This window comes from Notolepis coatsorum (assembly GCF_963971535.1).
Source record: "Notolepis coatsorum genome assembly, chromosome: 9".
NCBI classification, from domain to species: Eukaryota; Metazoa; Chordata; class Actinopteri; order Aulopiformes; family Paralepididae; genus Notolepis; species Notolepis coatsorum.
In genome coordinates, this window is record NC_140173.1 from 98,337,650 (window position 1) to 98,351,966 (window position 14,317).

General features: G+C 42.7%; 1 protein-coding gene across 1 annotated transcript in view; it reads left to right on the forward strand.

Moving 5' to 3' along the window:
* slc24a3 (solute carrier family 24 member 3) overlaps window positions 1–14,317 on the forward strand; it is a gene marked incomplete at both ends in the record, with an annotated part of 169,868 nt that overhangs the window by 136,608 nt on the left and 18,943 nt on the right. Inside the window, 5 exons of the mRNA XM_084321944.1 lie at window positions 3,955–3,987; window positions 4,222–4,247; window positions 10,259–10,312; window positions 10,513–10,634; window positions 12,137–12,294. Of these exons, the coding sequence (XP_084178070.1) occupies window positions 3,955–3,987; window positions 4,222–4,247; window positions 10,259–10,312; window positions 10,513–10,634; window positions 12,137–12,294 (393 nt within the window). The remainder of the gene's footprint in view (window positions 1–3,954; window positions 3,988–4,221; window positions 4,248–10,258; window positions 10,313–10,512; window positions 10,635–12,136; window positions 12,295–14,317) is intronic.

The following is a 14,317-nucleotide window of genomic DNA, read 5'->3' on the forward strand; positions in this document are numbered from 1 at the left end:
TTTTGACTCACCGGCCAGTGGCAGGTAGATGGGAAGAATCTACCCGCCAAGCATATTTCTTACCTGCCAACTTTTTTTTGATAAATTTTTTTTAATTATTATTTTATATAAAAAAATTTTTTTTAATAAAATATATATATTATATAATCATACTTGTGATTGTGTCATCTGCGAGACATCGCCACCTCGCTGTCTGCAAACAGCTCCACTGTCTGTGTGTATACTCGAGTGGCCTCCAGCTCCAGCAAGGATTCTCCGGGGGTGCAGCTGGACCCTAAACGCTACATTCAGCATGCAAAAGAATTCCCTGGCGCTGCACCTGGACCCTAGTCAGCAGCCCTCACTCATGCGATGTAAACCAGGGACTCGAATACGCATGTTGTTGTTGTAGGACATTGATGCCAGTAGCTATCTGTAGACTGCTGGATGGCGTTGGGACAACGCCTCAGTGAACTATTTAGTTTACTGCAACATTTCGTAGTGACTAGTTACCTAGCCAACGGAGGTATTATGCACTGGACTATTGCTGGAGGATTTGTTGATGTCGGGAGCTATCCGTAGCTAGCCGGCTGGATAACGTTACACAATGCCTCATGTATTAAACTAAGTGAATAGTTGACTGGGTCATTTTGTAACGGTAGCTAACGTTATCTCACGAAGGTCCCACACTGACTAGACTAACGTCACGGTGAGGCAATAGCCTCTGTTTACATGCAGGCATACAGGGGTAGGAGCAGCAGCAGCAGCAGCGCTAACTAACGTCACGGTGATTCGGAGGCAATACCCTCTGTTTACATGCAGGCATACAGAAACAGGTGGGGAGGGGGTAGCAGCAGCAGTGCGCGGTGCACGCTTCATGTCTGTGCTGAGACAGCGAGTGAGAACTCCGCTAAAGAATTGGATCATGATTTTCGGTTTTCACATGACTATTTGATTGCCCGTCACACGGCGCTCAGACGTCTCAGTGGGAGGCGCCAAACGTAAAAACTGAGCGCAAATGGCAGGTGGCGCTCTCTAGTTTCGGTCCCTGGCCACATGGTTTGGTAGCCAGCTCTCTCAGAGCCACATGGTTTGGTAGCCAGCTCTCTCAGAGCCAGGTGGTTTGGTAGCCAGATCTCCCAGAGCTACTGTATGTGGTTTGGTAGCCACCTCTCTCAGAGCCACATGGTTTGGTAGCCACCTCTCTCAGTCAGTCAGTCAGTCAGTCAGTCAGTCAGTCAGTCAGTCAGTCAGTCAGTCAGTCAGTCAGTCAGTCAGTCAGTCTCAGTCAGTCAGTCAGTCAGTCAGTCAGTCAGTCAGTCAGTCAGTCAGTCAGTCAGTCAGTCAGTCAGTCAGTCAGTCAGTCAGTCAGTCAGTCAGTCAGTCAGTCAGTCAGTCAGTCAGTCAGTCAGTCAGTCAGTCAGTCAGTCAGTCAGTCAGTCAGTGAGTGAGTGAGTGAGTGAGTGAGTGAGTGAGTGAGTGAGTGAGTGAGTGAGTGAGTGAGTGATGTTGCCGGTGGTCATAGAGGTGCTTCACATCTATAAATAAATACATATTTAATTAATATTTTATAAAATAATTAATTAATTTAATAAAATTAATGGGAGAAAGAAAAGTAGATTCAAAGAGAGAACCCTCCCCCTCTCTCCAAAAAAACCCAGGATGGTCAAGTTGGTCAAATATGCACTGTAATCCAAGTAATTTAGAATGTGACGCCACGTTCTGACGTCCCACAACCTCTGCCTGTGTTCGTCACACTCTGACACCCAGGCGTGTGTCTGATACGCACTGTGTGTGGCCCTTTGCATGGTCTCTGTGGTTCCCTGTCGGGTCATCGAACCACGGCATTATATTACATGAACACGCCAACATTTGGGGAAATTAGCTTACCGTCTTCTCCAGAGAAAGACAAGAAGATAGATACCAGTTTCCTCTCCGGAAGGCTAACCGGCACTGTCCGCTTCCATTCATTGTGCTAAGCTAGGCTAACATGCAGCCAGATAGCTTTCTACTGGACGCACAGAGAGGAAACTGGTATCTATCTTCTTGTCTCTCTCTGGAGAAGTTGATAAGCTGATTTCCCAAAATGTTGGCGTGTTCCTTTAACCTAACCATAACTAACATAACCTAAACCCTAACCATAACCGTAATGTGGGTGTGATGGTAGTGTAGAGGTGCCTACTACCACAGCGACCGCTGGTTGAGCCCCGGGCGCTGTGTTCTTCTTTAGTTTGGTTTTGGGGTTAACATTCCCTGCTGGTAGAGCACCGTAACTGCACTTTCATATATGCACATCTTTTTCATGCAACATACCGGTAACCATTTTGTGTGACACTGACACTACTAGTATTTACTATGCTACTACAGTATGTCTATACTACTATCTACTGTATCATGCACTATGCTGCTACATTATGTCTATACTACTATCTATTATGTACTATGCTACTATGTCTATACTACTATCTATGTACTATGCTACTATGTATATACTACTATCTATTATGTACTATGCTTCTATGTCTATACTACTATCTACTGTATTATGTACTATGCTACTATGTCTATACTAGGCCTACTATATATTATGTACTGTCTATACTACTATCTATTATGTACTATGCTACTATGTCTATACTACTATCTATTATGTACTATGCTACTATGTCTATACTACTATCTATTATGTACTATGCTACTATGTCTATACTACTATTTGTTATGTACTATGCTACTATGTCTATACTACTATCTATTATGTACTATGCTTCTATGTCTATACTACTATCTAGCATGTACTATGCTACTATGTCTATACTACTATCTATTATGTACTATGCTACTATGTCTATACTACTCTATATTATGTACTATGCTACTATGTCTATACTACTATCAGTATATACTATGCTACTATGTCTATGCTACTATGTCTATACTACTATCTATTATGTACTATGCTACTATATCTATTCTACTATCTACTGTATTATGTACTATGCTACTATGTCTATACTACTATCTACTATGTACTGTGCTACTATCCCTATACTACTACCTACTATGCTAATATGTCTATACTACTATGCACTCAGAGTGTAACTCAAGTTTGACATGAACAATACCACTGACCCTTAGTACCTTAGAGTTGTACCCTTCCTGCTGACTTCTTCTACACAATATGTAAATGTAATTGTAAATGACACGCTATCCAGTAGTCTACCGTGTTTCACTCATGGGCATGATGTAGGGTCTGTTTTATCAGTGTGCATCTTTCACACACACACACACACACACACTAATAATAAATATCTCATGGTGCAGAAGTGCATGGGTGTTGCCTGATGCCTTGCTCAACAGCACAGTTGAATGATGAATGAATGAATGAATGAATGAATGAATGAATGAATGAATGAATGAATGAATGAATGAATGAATGAATGAATGAATGAAAACTTTATTTAACAGATTGCAGAAATGAGCTGAATGAATGAATGAAGGATGAATGGAATGAATGAAGAATGAATGAATGAATGAATGAATTTGATGAATGAAAACTTTATTTAACAGATTGCAGAATGGGTACAATACAGTACGGCCCAATACACACAATTGTTAAGGGGATGCAGACAGAGAAAGACGTTTGTCTGTTTACATCAGGGTCCCCCATTTTCAATTCATAGTGGATAGTTCACTGGAGTGTTGAGTCACCTGCCTGGCTGTTATAATTTATCTTGTCTCTTTCCCCCTTTATATATCTCTCTTCCTCACTCTCTCTCTCTCCCTCTCCTCTTTCTATTTCGTCCTCTCTTCCTTTCTCTCTCTCCTCCCTTATTCTCGCTCTCGCTCTCTCTGTTCCTCCCTTTCTCTCTCTCTCTCTCTCTCTCTCTCTCTCTCTCTCTCTCTCTCTCTCTCTCTCTCTCTCTCTCTCTCTCTCTCTCTCTCTCCTTTTGTCTCATTATCTCTCTCTCTCTCTCCTACACCCTGTCTATCTCAGCTCTCATCGTGGTGAGTGACATCTCTCTCTGTGAGGGTGTGTGGGTGTGTGTGTGCACTTTCATGTACACGTGTATGTGCATGTGTTAGATCAGTAAGCATGCGAGACTGTGTTGAGTACTGTAGTGTCTGCACTCTGTTGCCCCTGCTGGTTATTATATGTAAATGCATGTATGTTTAAACGTAAAACACCGGTTCACTACTGTGACATTTGACTGCTTGTCTTTCTTCTCTTTCTTCCTACAGTTCATATATGATGAAAAAGTGGTGTGGTACGTCCAGATGTTTTCAATCCGTGGTTTATAAGATAACATAACATATTCCTTTATTGATCCCCTTGGGGGAAGTCAGGCATCATAGCAGCATTGGGGGGGAGGGGGGAATGGGGGTACAGGTATGGGCAGGGTGATAGTAGAAATACATAAATACAGGCAATACAATTATAGTACAGTAGAAAAGTTTAAATGGGCAGTGTAAACAATATAATTAACTCTGAATATACTGAGCAAGTAGGCAGTGTAATCAAGGTTCAGATTAGAGTCTGTATGCCCTATCAGTTATATTATACATTACAATAAATACGGTTACAATAAACACTAGACTCTAATTATATACTATGAGTTAGTACAGTACAGTATACACAGGTGCAGTATACACAGGTGCAGTATACACAGGTGCAGTATACAGTACAGTATACACAGGTGCAGTATACAGTACTGTATACACAGGTGCAGTGTACTCAGGTGCAGTATACACAGGTGCAGTATACAGTACAGTATACACAGGTGCAGTATACACAGGTGCAGTGTACACAGGTGCAGTATACAGTATACACAGGTGCAGTGTACAGTACAGTATACACAGGTGCAGTGTACAGTACAGTATACACAGGTGCAGTATACACATGTGCAGTATACAGTACAGTATACACAGGTGCAGTATACAGTACAGTATACACAGGTGCAGTATACAGTACAGTATACACAGGTGCAGTATACACATGTGCAGTATACAGTACAGTATACAGTGTTTCCCCTACCATTGCATTGGAGAGGCGGCCCGCCCCGTCAACGGGACCCCCCGCCCCTCCTGAAAAAATTCTAATAATAATAAAAAATAAAAAATAAATATTATATATTTTTTAAATACATTTCTTTTTAAGTTTGCTTTAATCACAGTAACGTTGGCGAGCTAGCTAAATATACATAAATCGGTTTTCATATAAATCAATCTTCACTAAGACTAAAATGACGCAGAAAAAAGCTACCAAATCCATTCCGAGACAACTCCGAGACTGCGTCGCGTGTAACACGTCTCAGTCTCTCTCTCTCTCTCTCTTTCAAGTAACCAAATGTTACACTATAGAAACTAACTGGATAGTTGATATAAGTTGATATATTAACTGGATAGTTCATATAAGCCATTCTCCCTTTCTGTGTGTGTGTGTGCGCGTCTTTGGAAAGTTTGATAGTATTTACCGAGGATGGCCAGATAATGTTGATTTAAACTTAAAAAAATAATTATACAGAGAGAAGCTTCAGCAAGTACAAAACGCTGCTGACCGACAAAAGAGAATCCCTCACACAAAGGCCTAACCATCATGTATCACAATGGTGATGTCAGCCAGAGATGGGGAGAAGCATGAACCTGGACATCTCTTTTCTGATTTCTTTTAAACAAATTATTATTTTGTATTATTTAACTATTTAATTATTATTTAGTTATTGCACTGTACTGGCAGTTGAACTGCATTGAACTGAACTGAATTGAAAAAAGAAACCTCATAACTGAACTGGCACTGAACATTGAACTACACTGGCACTGTTTGCAGATGTACTGTTATTAAGTTTTGTTAAATCCAAAGGAAAAAATATGAAATCAGAGAAATCCGAAAACAGGAAAATTAAAAACAGAGAAATCCGAAAACAGGAAAATTCATATCCGAAAACAGGAAAAGATAAAAACGGATTTCATAGGGCCCTAGTTAAGGTGAGTTAATATATTCACTCTGAAAATCTGCTCTGCTCTGATAAACTGAGTCTTTGGTCAGAGCGTCCAGTGTGCACTCTGAGCCCTCAGAATTTCCGAACAACTTGAGTGCGCTCGCTCTGACACTGGTTGCAAATAGTTATGAGTGTTGTATGTGCCTCCCTGTATTCATATTGTTCATATGTGTGTTGTCATTACTGTATGTATAATTGTAAATAAGTAAATGTATATGTTGTAAATAAATATTGTTAATATTTATTTACCTAATTTATGTGCAATAATTTCATTTCAGCTCAGTGTAGATAAATGCACCGATACTAACAACCGCCTTACTGCACGCGTCTATGACGACACTGTTGACCACGTATCCGTGACACGCGCGCCCCGCGAAAACACTAGTAGTTTTGGGGGGCCTACCACCCCCCCTGAAAAAAATCCTAGGGGAAACACTGAGTATACACAGGTGCAGTATACAGTACAGTATACACAGGTGCAGTATACACAGGTGCAGTATACAGTACAGTATACACAGGTGCAGTATACAGTACAGTATACACAGGTGCAGTATACAGTACAGTATACACAGGTGCAGTATACAGTACAGTATACACAGGTGCAGTATACAGTACAGTATACACAGGTGCAGTATACAGTACAGTATACACAGGTGCAGTATACAGTACAGTATACACAGGTGCAGTATACAGTACAGTATACACAGGTGCAATATACAGTACAGTATACACAGGTGCAATATACAGTACAGTATACTGTACACAGGTGCAGTATACAGTACATTATGCACAGGTGCAGTATACAGTACAGTATACACAGGTGCAGTAAGTATACAGTACAGTATACACAGGTGCAGTATACAGTACAGTATACACAGGTGCATTATACAGTACATTATACACAGGTGCAGTATACAGTATACACAGGTGCAGTATGCACAGGTGCAGTATACAGTACAGTATGCACAGGTGCAGTATACAGTACAGTATACACAGGTGCAGTATACACAGGTGCAGTATACACAGGTGCAGTATACACAGGTGCAGTATACACAGGTGCAGTATACAGTACAGTATACACAGGTGCAGTATACAGTACATTATACAGAGGTGCAGTATACAGTACATTATACAGAGGTGCAGTATACACAGGTGCAGTATACAGTATACACAGGTGCAGTATACACAGGTGCAGTATACAGTACAGTATACACAGGTGCAGTATACAGTACAGAGTATACACAGGTGCAGTATACAGTACAGTATACACAGGTGCATTATACAGTACAGTATACACAGGTGCAGTATACAGTACAGTATACACAGGTGCATTATACAGTACAGAGTATACACAGGTGCAGTATACAGTACAGTATACACAGGTGCAGTATACAGTACAGTATACACAGGTGCAGTATACAGTACAGAGTATACACAGGTGCAGTATACAGTACATTATACACAGGTGCAGTATACAGTACAGTATACACAGGTGCATTATACAGTACAGTATACACAGGTGCAGTATACAGTACAGTATACACAGGTGCATTATACAGTACAGTATACACAGGTGCAGTATACAGTACAGTATACACAGGTGCATTATACAGTACAGTATACACAGGTGCAGTATACAGTACAGTATACACAAGGTAGTATCTATAGAGCAGGGGTTCCAGGGTCCCCCAGGGGAGGCTTCAGGGGGTCCCAGAGAAAACAGGAGGAATAGTTTCATTTCACAATACAGTGGTCTCCAGACTGACGCCTTGATGTCAGCGCGTCACATACAGTGGTCTCCAGACTGACAGCTTGATGTCAGCGCGTCACATACAGTGGTCTCCAGACTGACACCTTGATGTCAGCGCGTCACATACAGTGGTCTCCAGACTGACACCTTGATGTCAGCGCGTCACATACAGTGGTCTCCAGACTGACAGCTTGATGTCAGCGCGTCACATACAGTGGTCTCCAGACTGACACCTTGATGTCAGCGCGTCACATACAGTGGTCTCCAGACTGACACCTTGATGTCAGCGCGTCACATACAGTGGTCTCCAGACTGACACCTTGATGTCAGCGCGTCACATACAGTGGTCTCCAGACTGACACCTTGATGTCAGCGCGTCACATACAGTGGTCTCCAGACTGACGCCTTGATGTCAGCGCGTCACATACAGTGGTCTCCAGACTGACACCTTGATGTCAGCGCGTCACATACAGTGGTCTCCAGACTGACGCCTTGATGTCAGCGCGTCACATACAGTGGTCTCCAGACTGACGCCTTGATGTCAGCGCGTCACATACAGTGGTCTCCAGACTGACACCTTGATGTCAGCGCGTCACATACAGTGGTCTCCAGACTGACAGCTTGATGTCAGCGCGTCACATACAGTGGTCTCCAGACTGACGCCTTGATGTCAGCGCGTCACATACAGTGGTCTCCAGACTGACAGCTTGATGTCAGCGCGTCACATACAGTGGTCACCAGATCGGCAGACTGACACCTTGATGTCAGCGCGTCACATACAGTGGTCTCCAGACTGACGCCTTGATGTCAGTGCCTCAGATCACCTGCTGGGGCGGCTGGGTGGCGCAGCGGACATTGCGCTCGTCACCAACGCACGAGACACCGGTATCGAATCTGGCTGTCGGCGTTGCCTCCGGCTTGGGCCGGCCGTCATACTAACTCAATTGGCAGAGTTAGCGGGTGGGAAGTCGATGGGTGGTAATCTGGATGTTGTAAACAGCGACTCCTACAGGTCGGTTGGGGCGCCTGCACAGCAGAGACAGGAAAATGGCAGGGGCAGTGTGAGCCTCCTACACGTTACTCCTCGCCAAATGAGAGTCCGCGCTGGCGGGTGAAAAGATGCGACTGGCTGCCTACACATGTATCGGAGGGGACATGCGATGGGCTTCTATCCTCCCTACAACTGGCCAGTGGGGGGCACATACGAGCAACGTTCAAGACAGGGGAGGGGAGAATTGGCACGGCTAAATTGGGATGGGAGAAAAATTTAAAAAGGAGAAAAAGTGGATCAAATTCTTTTTTTTAAAGATCACCTGCTGTAGTGACCTTTTCAATCACAGTATACATGTGATAATTACGACAGGACAGCTGTTCCAAATGCAAATAGCTGGTGGCACAAACAACACCCAGTGGTAGAATGACCAACATGGTGGAAGAAGGCACCATTAATATTCCTACACCAACATAACTGGAACTGGAGACGACTGTGCAGTTTAAGAGTGACTGTGCAGTATAAGAGTGACTGTGCAGTTTAAGAGTGACTGTGCAGTTTAAGAGTGACTGTGCAGTATAAGAGTGACTGTGCAGTTTAAGAGTGACTGTGCGGTATAAGAGTGACTGTGCGGTATAAGAGTGACTGTGCGGTATAAGAGTGACTGTGCAGTATAAGAGTGACTGTGCGGTATAAGAGTGACTGTGCGGTATAAGAGTGTCTGTGCGGTATAAGAGTGACTGTGCGGTATAAGAGTGACTGTGCAGTTTAAGAGTGACTGTGCAGTTTAAGAGTGACTGTGCAGTTTAAGAGTAGTTTAAGAGTGACTGTGCAGTTTAAGAGTGACTGTGCAGTTTAAGAGTGACTGTGCAGTATAAGAGTGACTGTGTAGTATAAGAGTGACTGTGCAGTATAAGAGTGACTGTGCAGTATAAGAGTGACTGTGCAGTATAAGAGTGACTGTGCAGTATAAGAGTGACTGTGCAGTTTAAGAGTGACTGTGCAGTATAAGAGTGACTGTGCAGTTTAAGAGTGACTGTGCAGTTTAAGAGTGACTGTGCAGTATAAGAGTGACTGTGCAGTTTAAGAGTGACTGTGCAGTATAAGAGTGACTGTGCAGTATAAGAGTGACTGTGCAGTATAAGAGTGACTGTGCAGTTTAAGAGTGACTGTGCAGTATAAGAGTGACTGTGCGGTATAAGAGTGACTGTGCGGTATAAGAGTGACTGTGAAGTTTAAGAGTGACTGTGCAGTATAAGAGTGACTGTGCAGTTTAAGAGTGACTGTGCAGTTTAAGAGTGACTGTGCAGTATAAGAGTGACTATTGTCTCATCAGCTACAGAGTACAGTAGTGGACTTCTGCACATCTAACAAGAAAACTCCTCATTTCGTCATTTCTTACTTCATTTCTTAAATTATTATTCAACTGTTTATGATGTTTATGATGTCAAATAGCTGCTTAGATTTACAATACATTAATTGAGATTTGAAGAATTCCTATCAAATGAAATGAATGATAAAGGTGTATGTCTCTTCCAGGTGGGAGGCTCTCACACTGATCCTGATGTATTTCGTCTACATTTTGATCATGAAGTAAGTCTACCTGAGAATATCCATTTCCAACACATTAAATTATTTATACACATAATTTATTATAGTATAATTAGCTGTTGAATGAAAGGTTACTTACTATACTTGTGAGGACATTGTATTTATTTACATGAATTCCCTGAGCCCGCACACACAAACTAGCCCTTACTGCCTCTGACTGATCTGAGTGACGTGTTCTCCAGGATGAACTCCCACATTGTGCGTTTTCTGGAGAGGAGGAAGAAGAGCTCCCCGAGTACCGGAGTGGCCGGCAACACGGAGACGGACGACAGCTGTGAAGCCACCGCTGTCCTACTGAAGAAAGGTAGACTCCATACAGTCACTGCTGTCCTACTGAGGAAAGGTAGACTCCATACAGTCACTGCTGTCCTACTGAGGAAAGGTAGACTCCATACAGTCACTGCTGTCCTACTGAGGAAAGGTAGACTCCATACAGTCACTGCTGTCCTACTGAGGAAAGGTAGACTCCATACAGTCACTGCTGTCCTACTGAGGAAAGGTAGACTCCATACAGTCACTGCTGTCCTACTGAGGAAAGGTAGACTCCATACAGTCACTGCTGTCCTACTGAGGAAAGGTAGACTCCATACAGTCACTGCTGTCCTACTGAGGAAAGGTAGACTCCATACAGTCACTGCTGTCCTACTGAGGAAAGGTAGACTCCATACAGTCACTGCTGTCCTACTGAGGAAAGGTAGACTCCATACAGTCACTGCTGTCCTACTGAGGAAAGGTAGACTCCATACAGTCACTGCTGTCCTACTGAGGAAAGGTAGACTCCATACAGTCCGCTGTCCTACTGAAGAAAGGTAGACTCCATACAGTCCGCTGTCCTACTGAAGAAAGGTAGACTCCATACAGTCACTGCTGTCCTACTGAAGAAAGGTAGACTCCATACAGTCACTGCTGTCCTACTGAAGAAAGGTAGACTCCATACAGTCACTGCTGTCCTACTGAAGAAAGGTAGACTCCATACAGTCTGCTGTCCTACTGAAGAAAGGTAGACTCCATACAGTCCGCTGTCCTACTGAAGAAAGGTAGACTCCATACAGTCCGCTGTCCTACTGAAGAAAGGTAGACTCAATACAGTCACTGCTGTCCTACTGAGGAAAGGTAGACTCCATACAGTCACTGCTGTCCTACTGAGGAAAGGTAGACTCCATACAGTCACTGCTGTCCTACTGAGGAAAGGTAGACTCCATACAGTCCGCTGTCCTACTGAAGAAAGGTAGACTCAATACAGTCACTGCTGTCCTACTGAGGAAAGGTAGACTCCATACAGTCACTGCTGTCCTACTGAGGAAAGGTAGACTCCATACAGTCACTGCTGTCCTACTGAAGAAAGGTAGACTCCATACAGTCACTGCTGTCCTACTGAGGAAAGGTAGACTCCATACAGTCACTGCTGTCCTACTGAAGAAAGGTAGACTCCATACAGTCACTGCTGTCCTACTGAAGAAAGGTAGACTTCATACAGTCCGCTGTCCTATTGAAGAAAGGTAGACTCCAGGCCTCAGACTCAGGGTCTGAAGGTAGACTCTGATTAAGTGTGTGTGTGTGTGTGTGTGTGTGTGTGTGTGTGTGTGTGTGTGTGTGTGTGTGTGTGTGTGTGTGTGTGTGTGTGTGTGTGTGTGTGTGTGTGTGTGTGTGTGTGTGTGTGTGTGTGTGTGTGTGTGTGTGTGTGTGTGTGTGTGTGTGTGTGTGTGTGTGTGTGTGTGTGTGTGTGTGTGTGCGTGCGTGCGTTTGTGCGTGCGTGCGTGCGTGCGTGCGTGCGTGCGTGCGTGCGTGCGTGTCTCTCTCTCTCAGCACACCACAGGAAGCCGTCAGTGTTGATGGTAGATGAGCTGCTCTCAGCACATCCTCACCAGCTGTCCTTCTCTGAGGCCGGGATGAGGATCATGATCACCAGCCACTTCTCTCCCAGAACTCGCCTTACTATGGCCTCACGCATGCTGATCACTGAGGTAACACACGCACACACACACACACACACACACACACACACACACACACACACACACACACATACAGACATACAGACACACACACAGACACAAATGTGACCCAGCACAGACCTTGGGTATTTTTGAGGGATCTTCAAATTTCAAAATAAAAAATAAGCCATACATTTTACAAATCGGGCGGATACTTTTCAATCTGTCTTATGAATCATGCTGATAACACAATACTTATTCCAGAGCTACAGGCCTCAAGAGAAAATGGAGCCATTTCTCTCACAATGTATAATGACTACTCTACACAGAAATCAATATACCCCCCTCCACCCCTCCTCACTTAGTTTTTTTCCCGATTGCTTAAGCTCGATTTTGAAAACAGGGCCCGGTGTTTCAAAACACTACACACAATTAGCACAACCACACACACAATTATCAGAACACCTCAGATCCTTTGCTAAATTAAACACTCTTGTCAAATCTATACACTAATTTATAAAAACTACATTTTGTTACCATATGAAACACGTTTCATATGACTTAATTCTGTTTGAACCACTTACACACTGCTGTGCTTAACCTAAAACACATTTAGCAATTCTACTTATCAGTGATTAGAGTACTGTAAGTGAAGTACACATAGAATGTGCAAATATACAATACATTCAACACTACACAAGACCAATGCTGTAGACTGATGCAAATATAATTTATTTATCTCCTTATACTCAAATCAATGATGCAGACTGATGGGGGAAAAAAACATTTTCTCTCCATATACCCAAATCAATGATGCAGACTGATGAAAATATACATTTTCTCTCCATACAACCAAATCAGTCAACATTTCAACATGGAGAATCACAACAAAACATGTCCCAGTTTTCATGCTACTACAGTGTGCATAACACTGTAAGCTCAGCAAATATCAGACAAAATACTGTATCCAGTACAGGTTAAAATTACAGTAAAACAAAAACAAAAATAGTACAGAAAATACTAGACATTATCTCTTTGCCTAGCTGGATCTGGCAAGAGAATTTATGGGAAACTGGGACATGTTTTGTTGTGATTCTCCATGTTGACATGTTGACTCATTTGGGTATATGGAGAGAAAATGTATATTTCCATCAGTCTGCATCATTGGTTGTCTTGTGTAGTGTTTGGTGAATGTATTGTATATTTTCACGTTCTCTGTGTACAGTACTTCACTCTCCTTCCATTTTGGTTGAAGACAGGTGAAGTCACCTGCTGTATTTTTATAGTGCTTAAACCTGATTGGTGTATCTACAATTAAGCAATCGTGTGTTTGTGCATCTGATGGCTGTGTTTAACCAATTGGCTCATATGTGTGGTAATTTGACATTCTGTGTCTAATGTAATGCAAGTGTGTTTAGTGTTTTGCAAATCACTGTGTATTGTTTTGCAAAAAGTGTGAGGCTGACATTGTGCTTATAGTGGTGCAAATCTGGGCCTATGTTTTGTTCCTTGAGTGTAAGGTTTTGATAATTGTGTAATACTTTTGATTTTAGTGTTTATGCAATCGAAAAAAAAACTGTAACACCTTCCAGTCTTTGTTATTCTGATGACTTGTGACCCCGCTTCTATCTCCAGGCCATCAGGATGCTCAATGACTCTATGTAACATCAACCCATCGATCTACACTGATTGTACACACATGCACACACTCACTTTAAACAAACACTCACCTTTTTACTGTATGAAGCAGCGTATCAGGGGCTCATACAGAACCAAGCATTTCACTGTAATGTACATGTACTTTATACGTGACAAATAAAAGCAAACTTGAAAATTGTGAGATTATATAAAAGGATAAAGAAAAATAGACAAGATAGTAATCAAGATTCAGGATTTTATTATAATTTTAAATAAAGTACAAAATAGAGCTGGCTCATGTTATAACATATAAAACAAATCTTTCAGGGCGGCTGGGTGGCGCAGCGGACATTGCGCTCGTCACCAACGCAAGAGACACCGGGTTTGACTCCGGCTGTCTGTGTTGCCTCCGGCT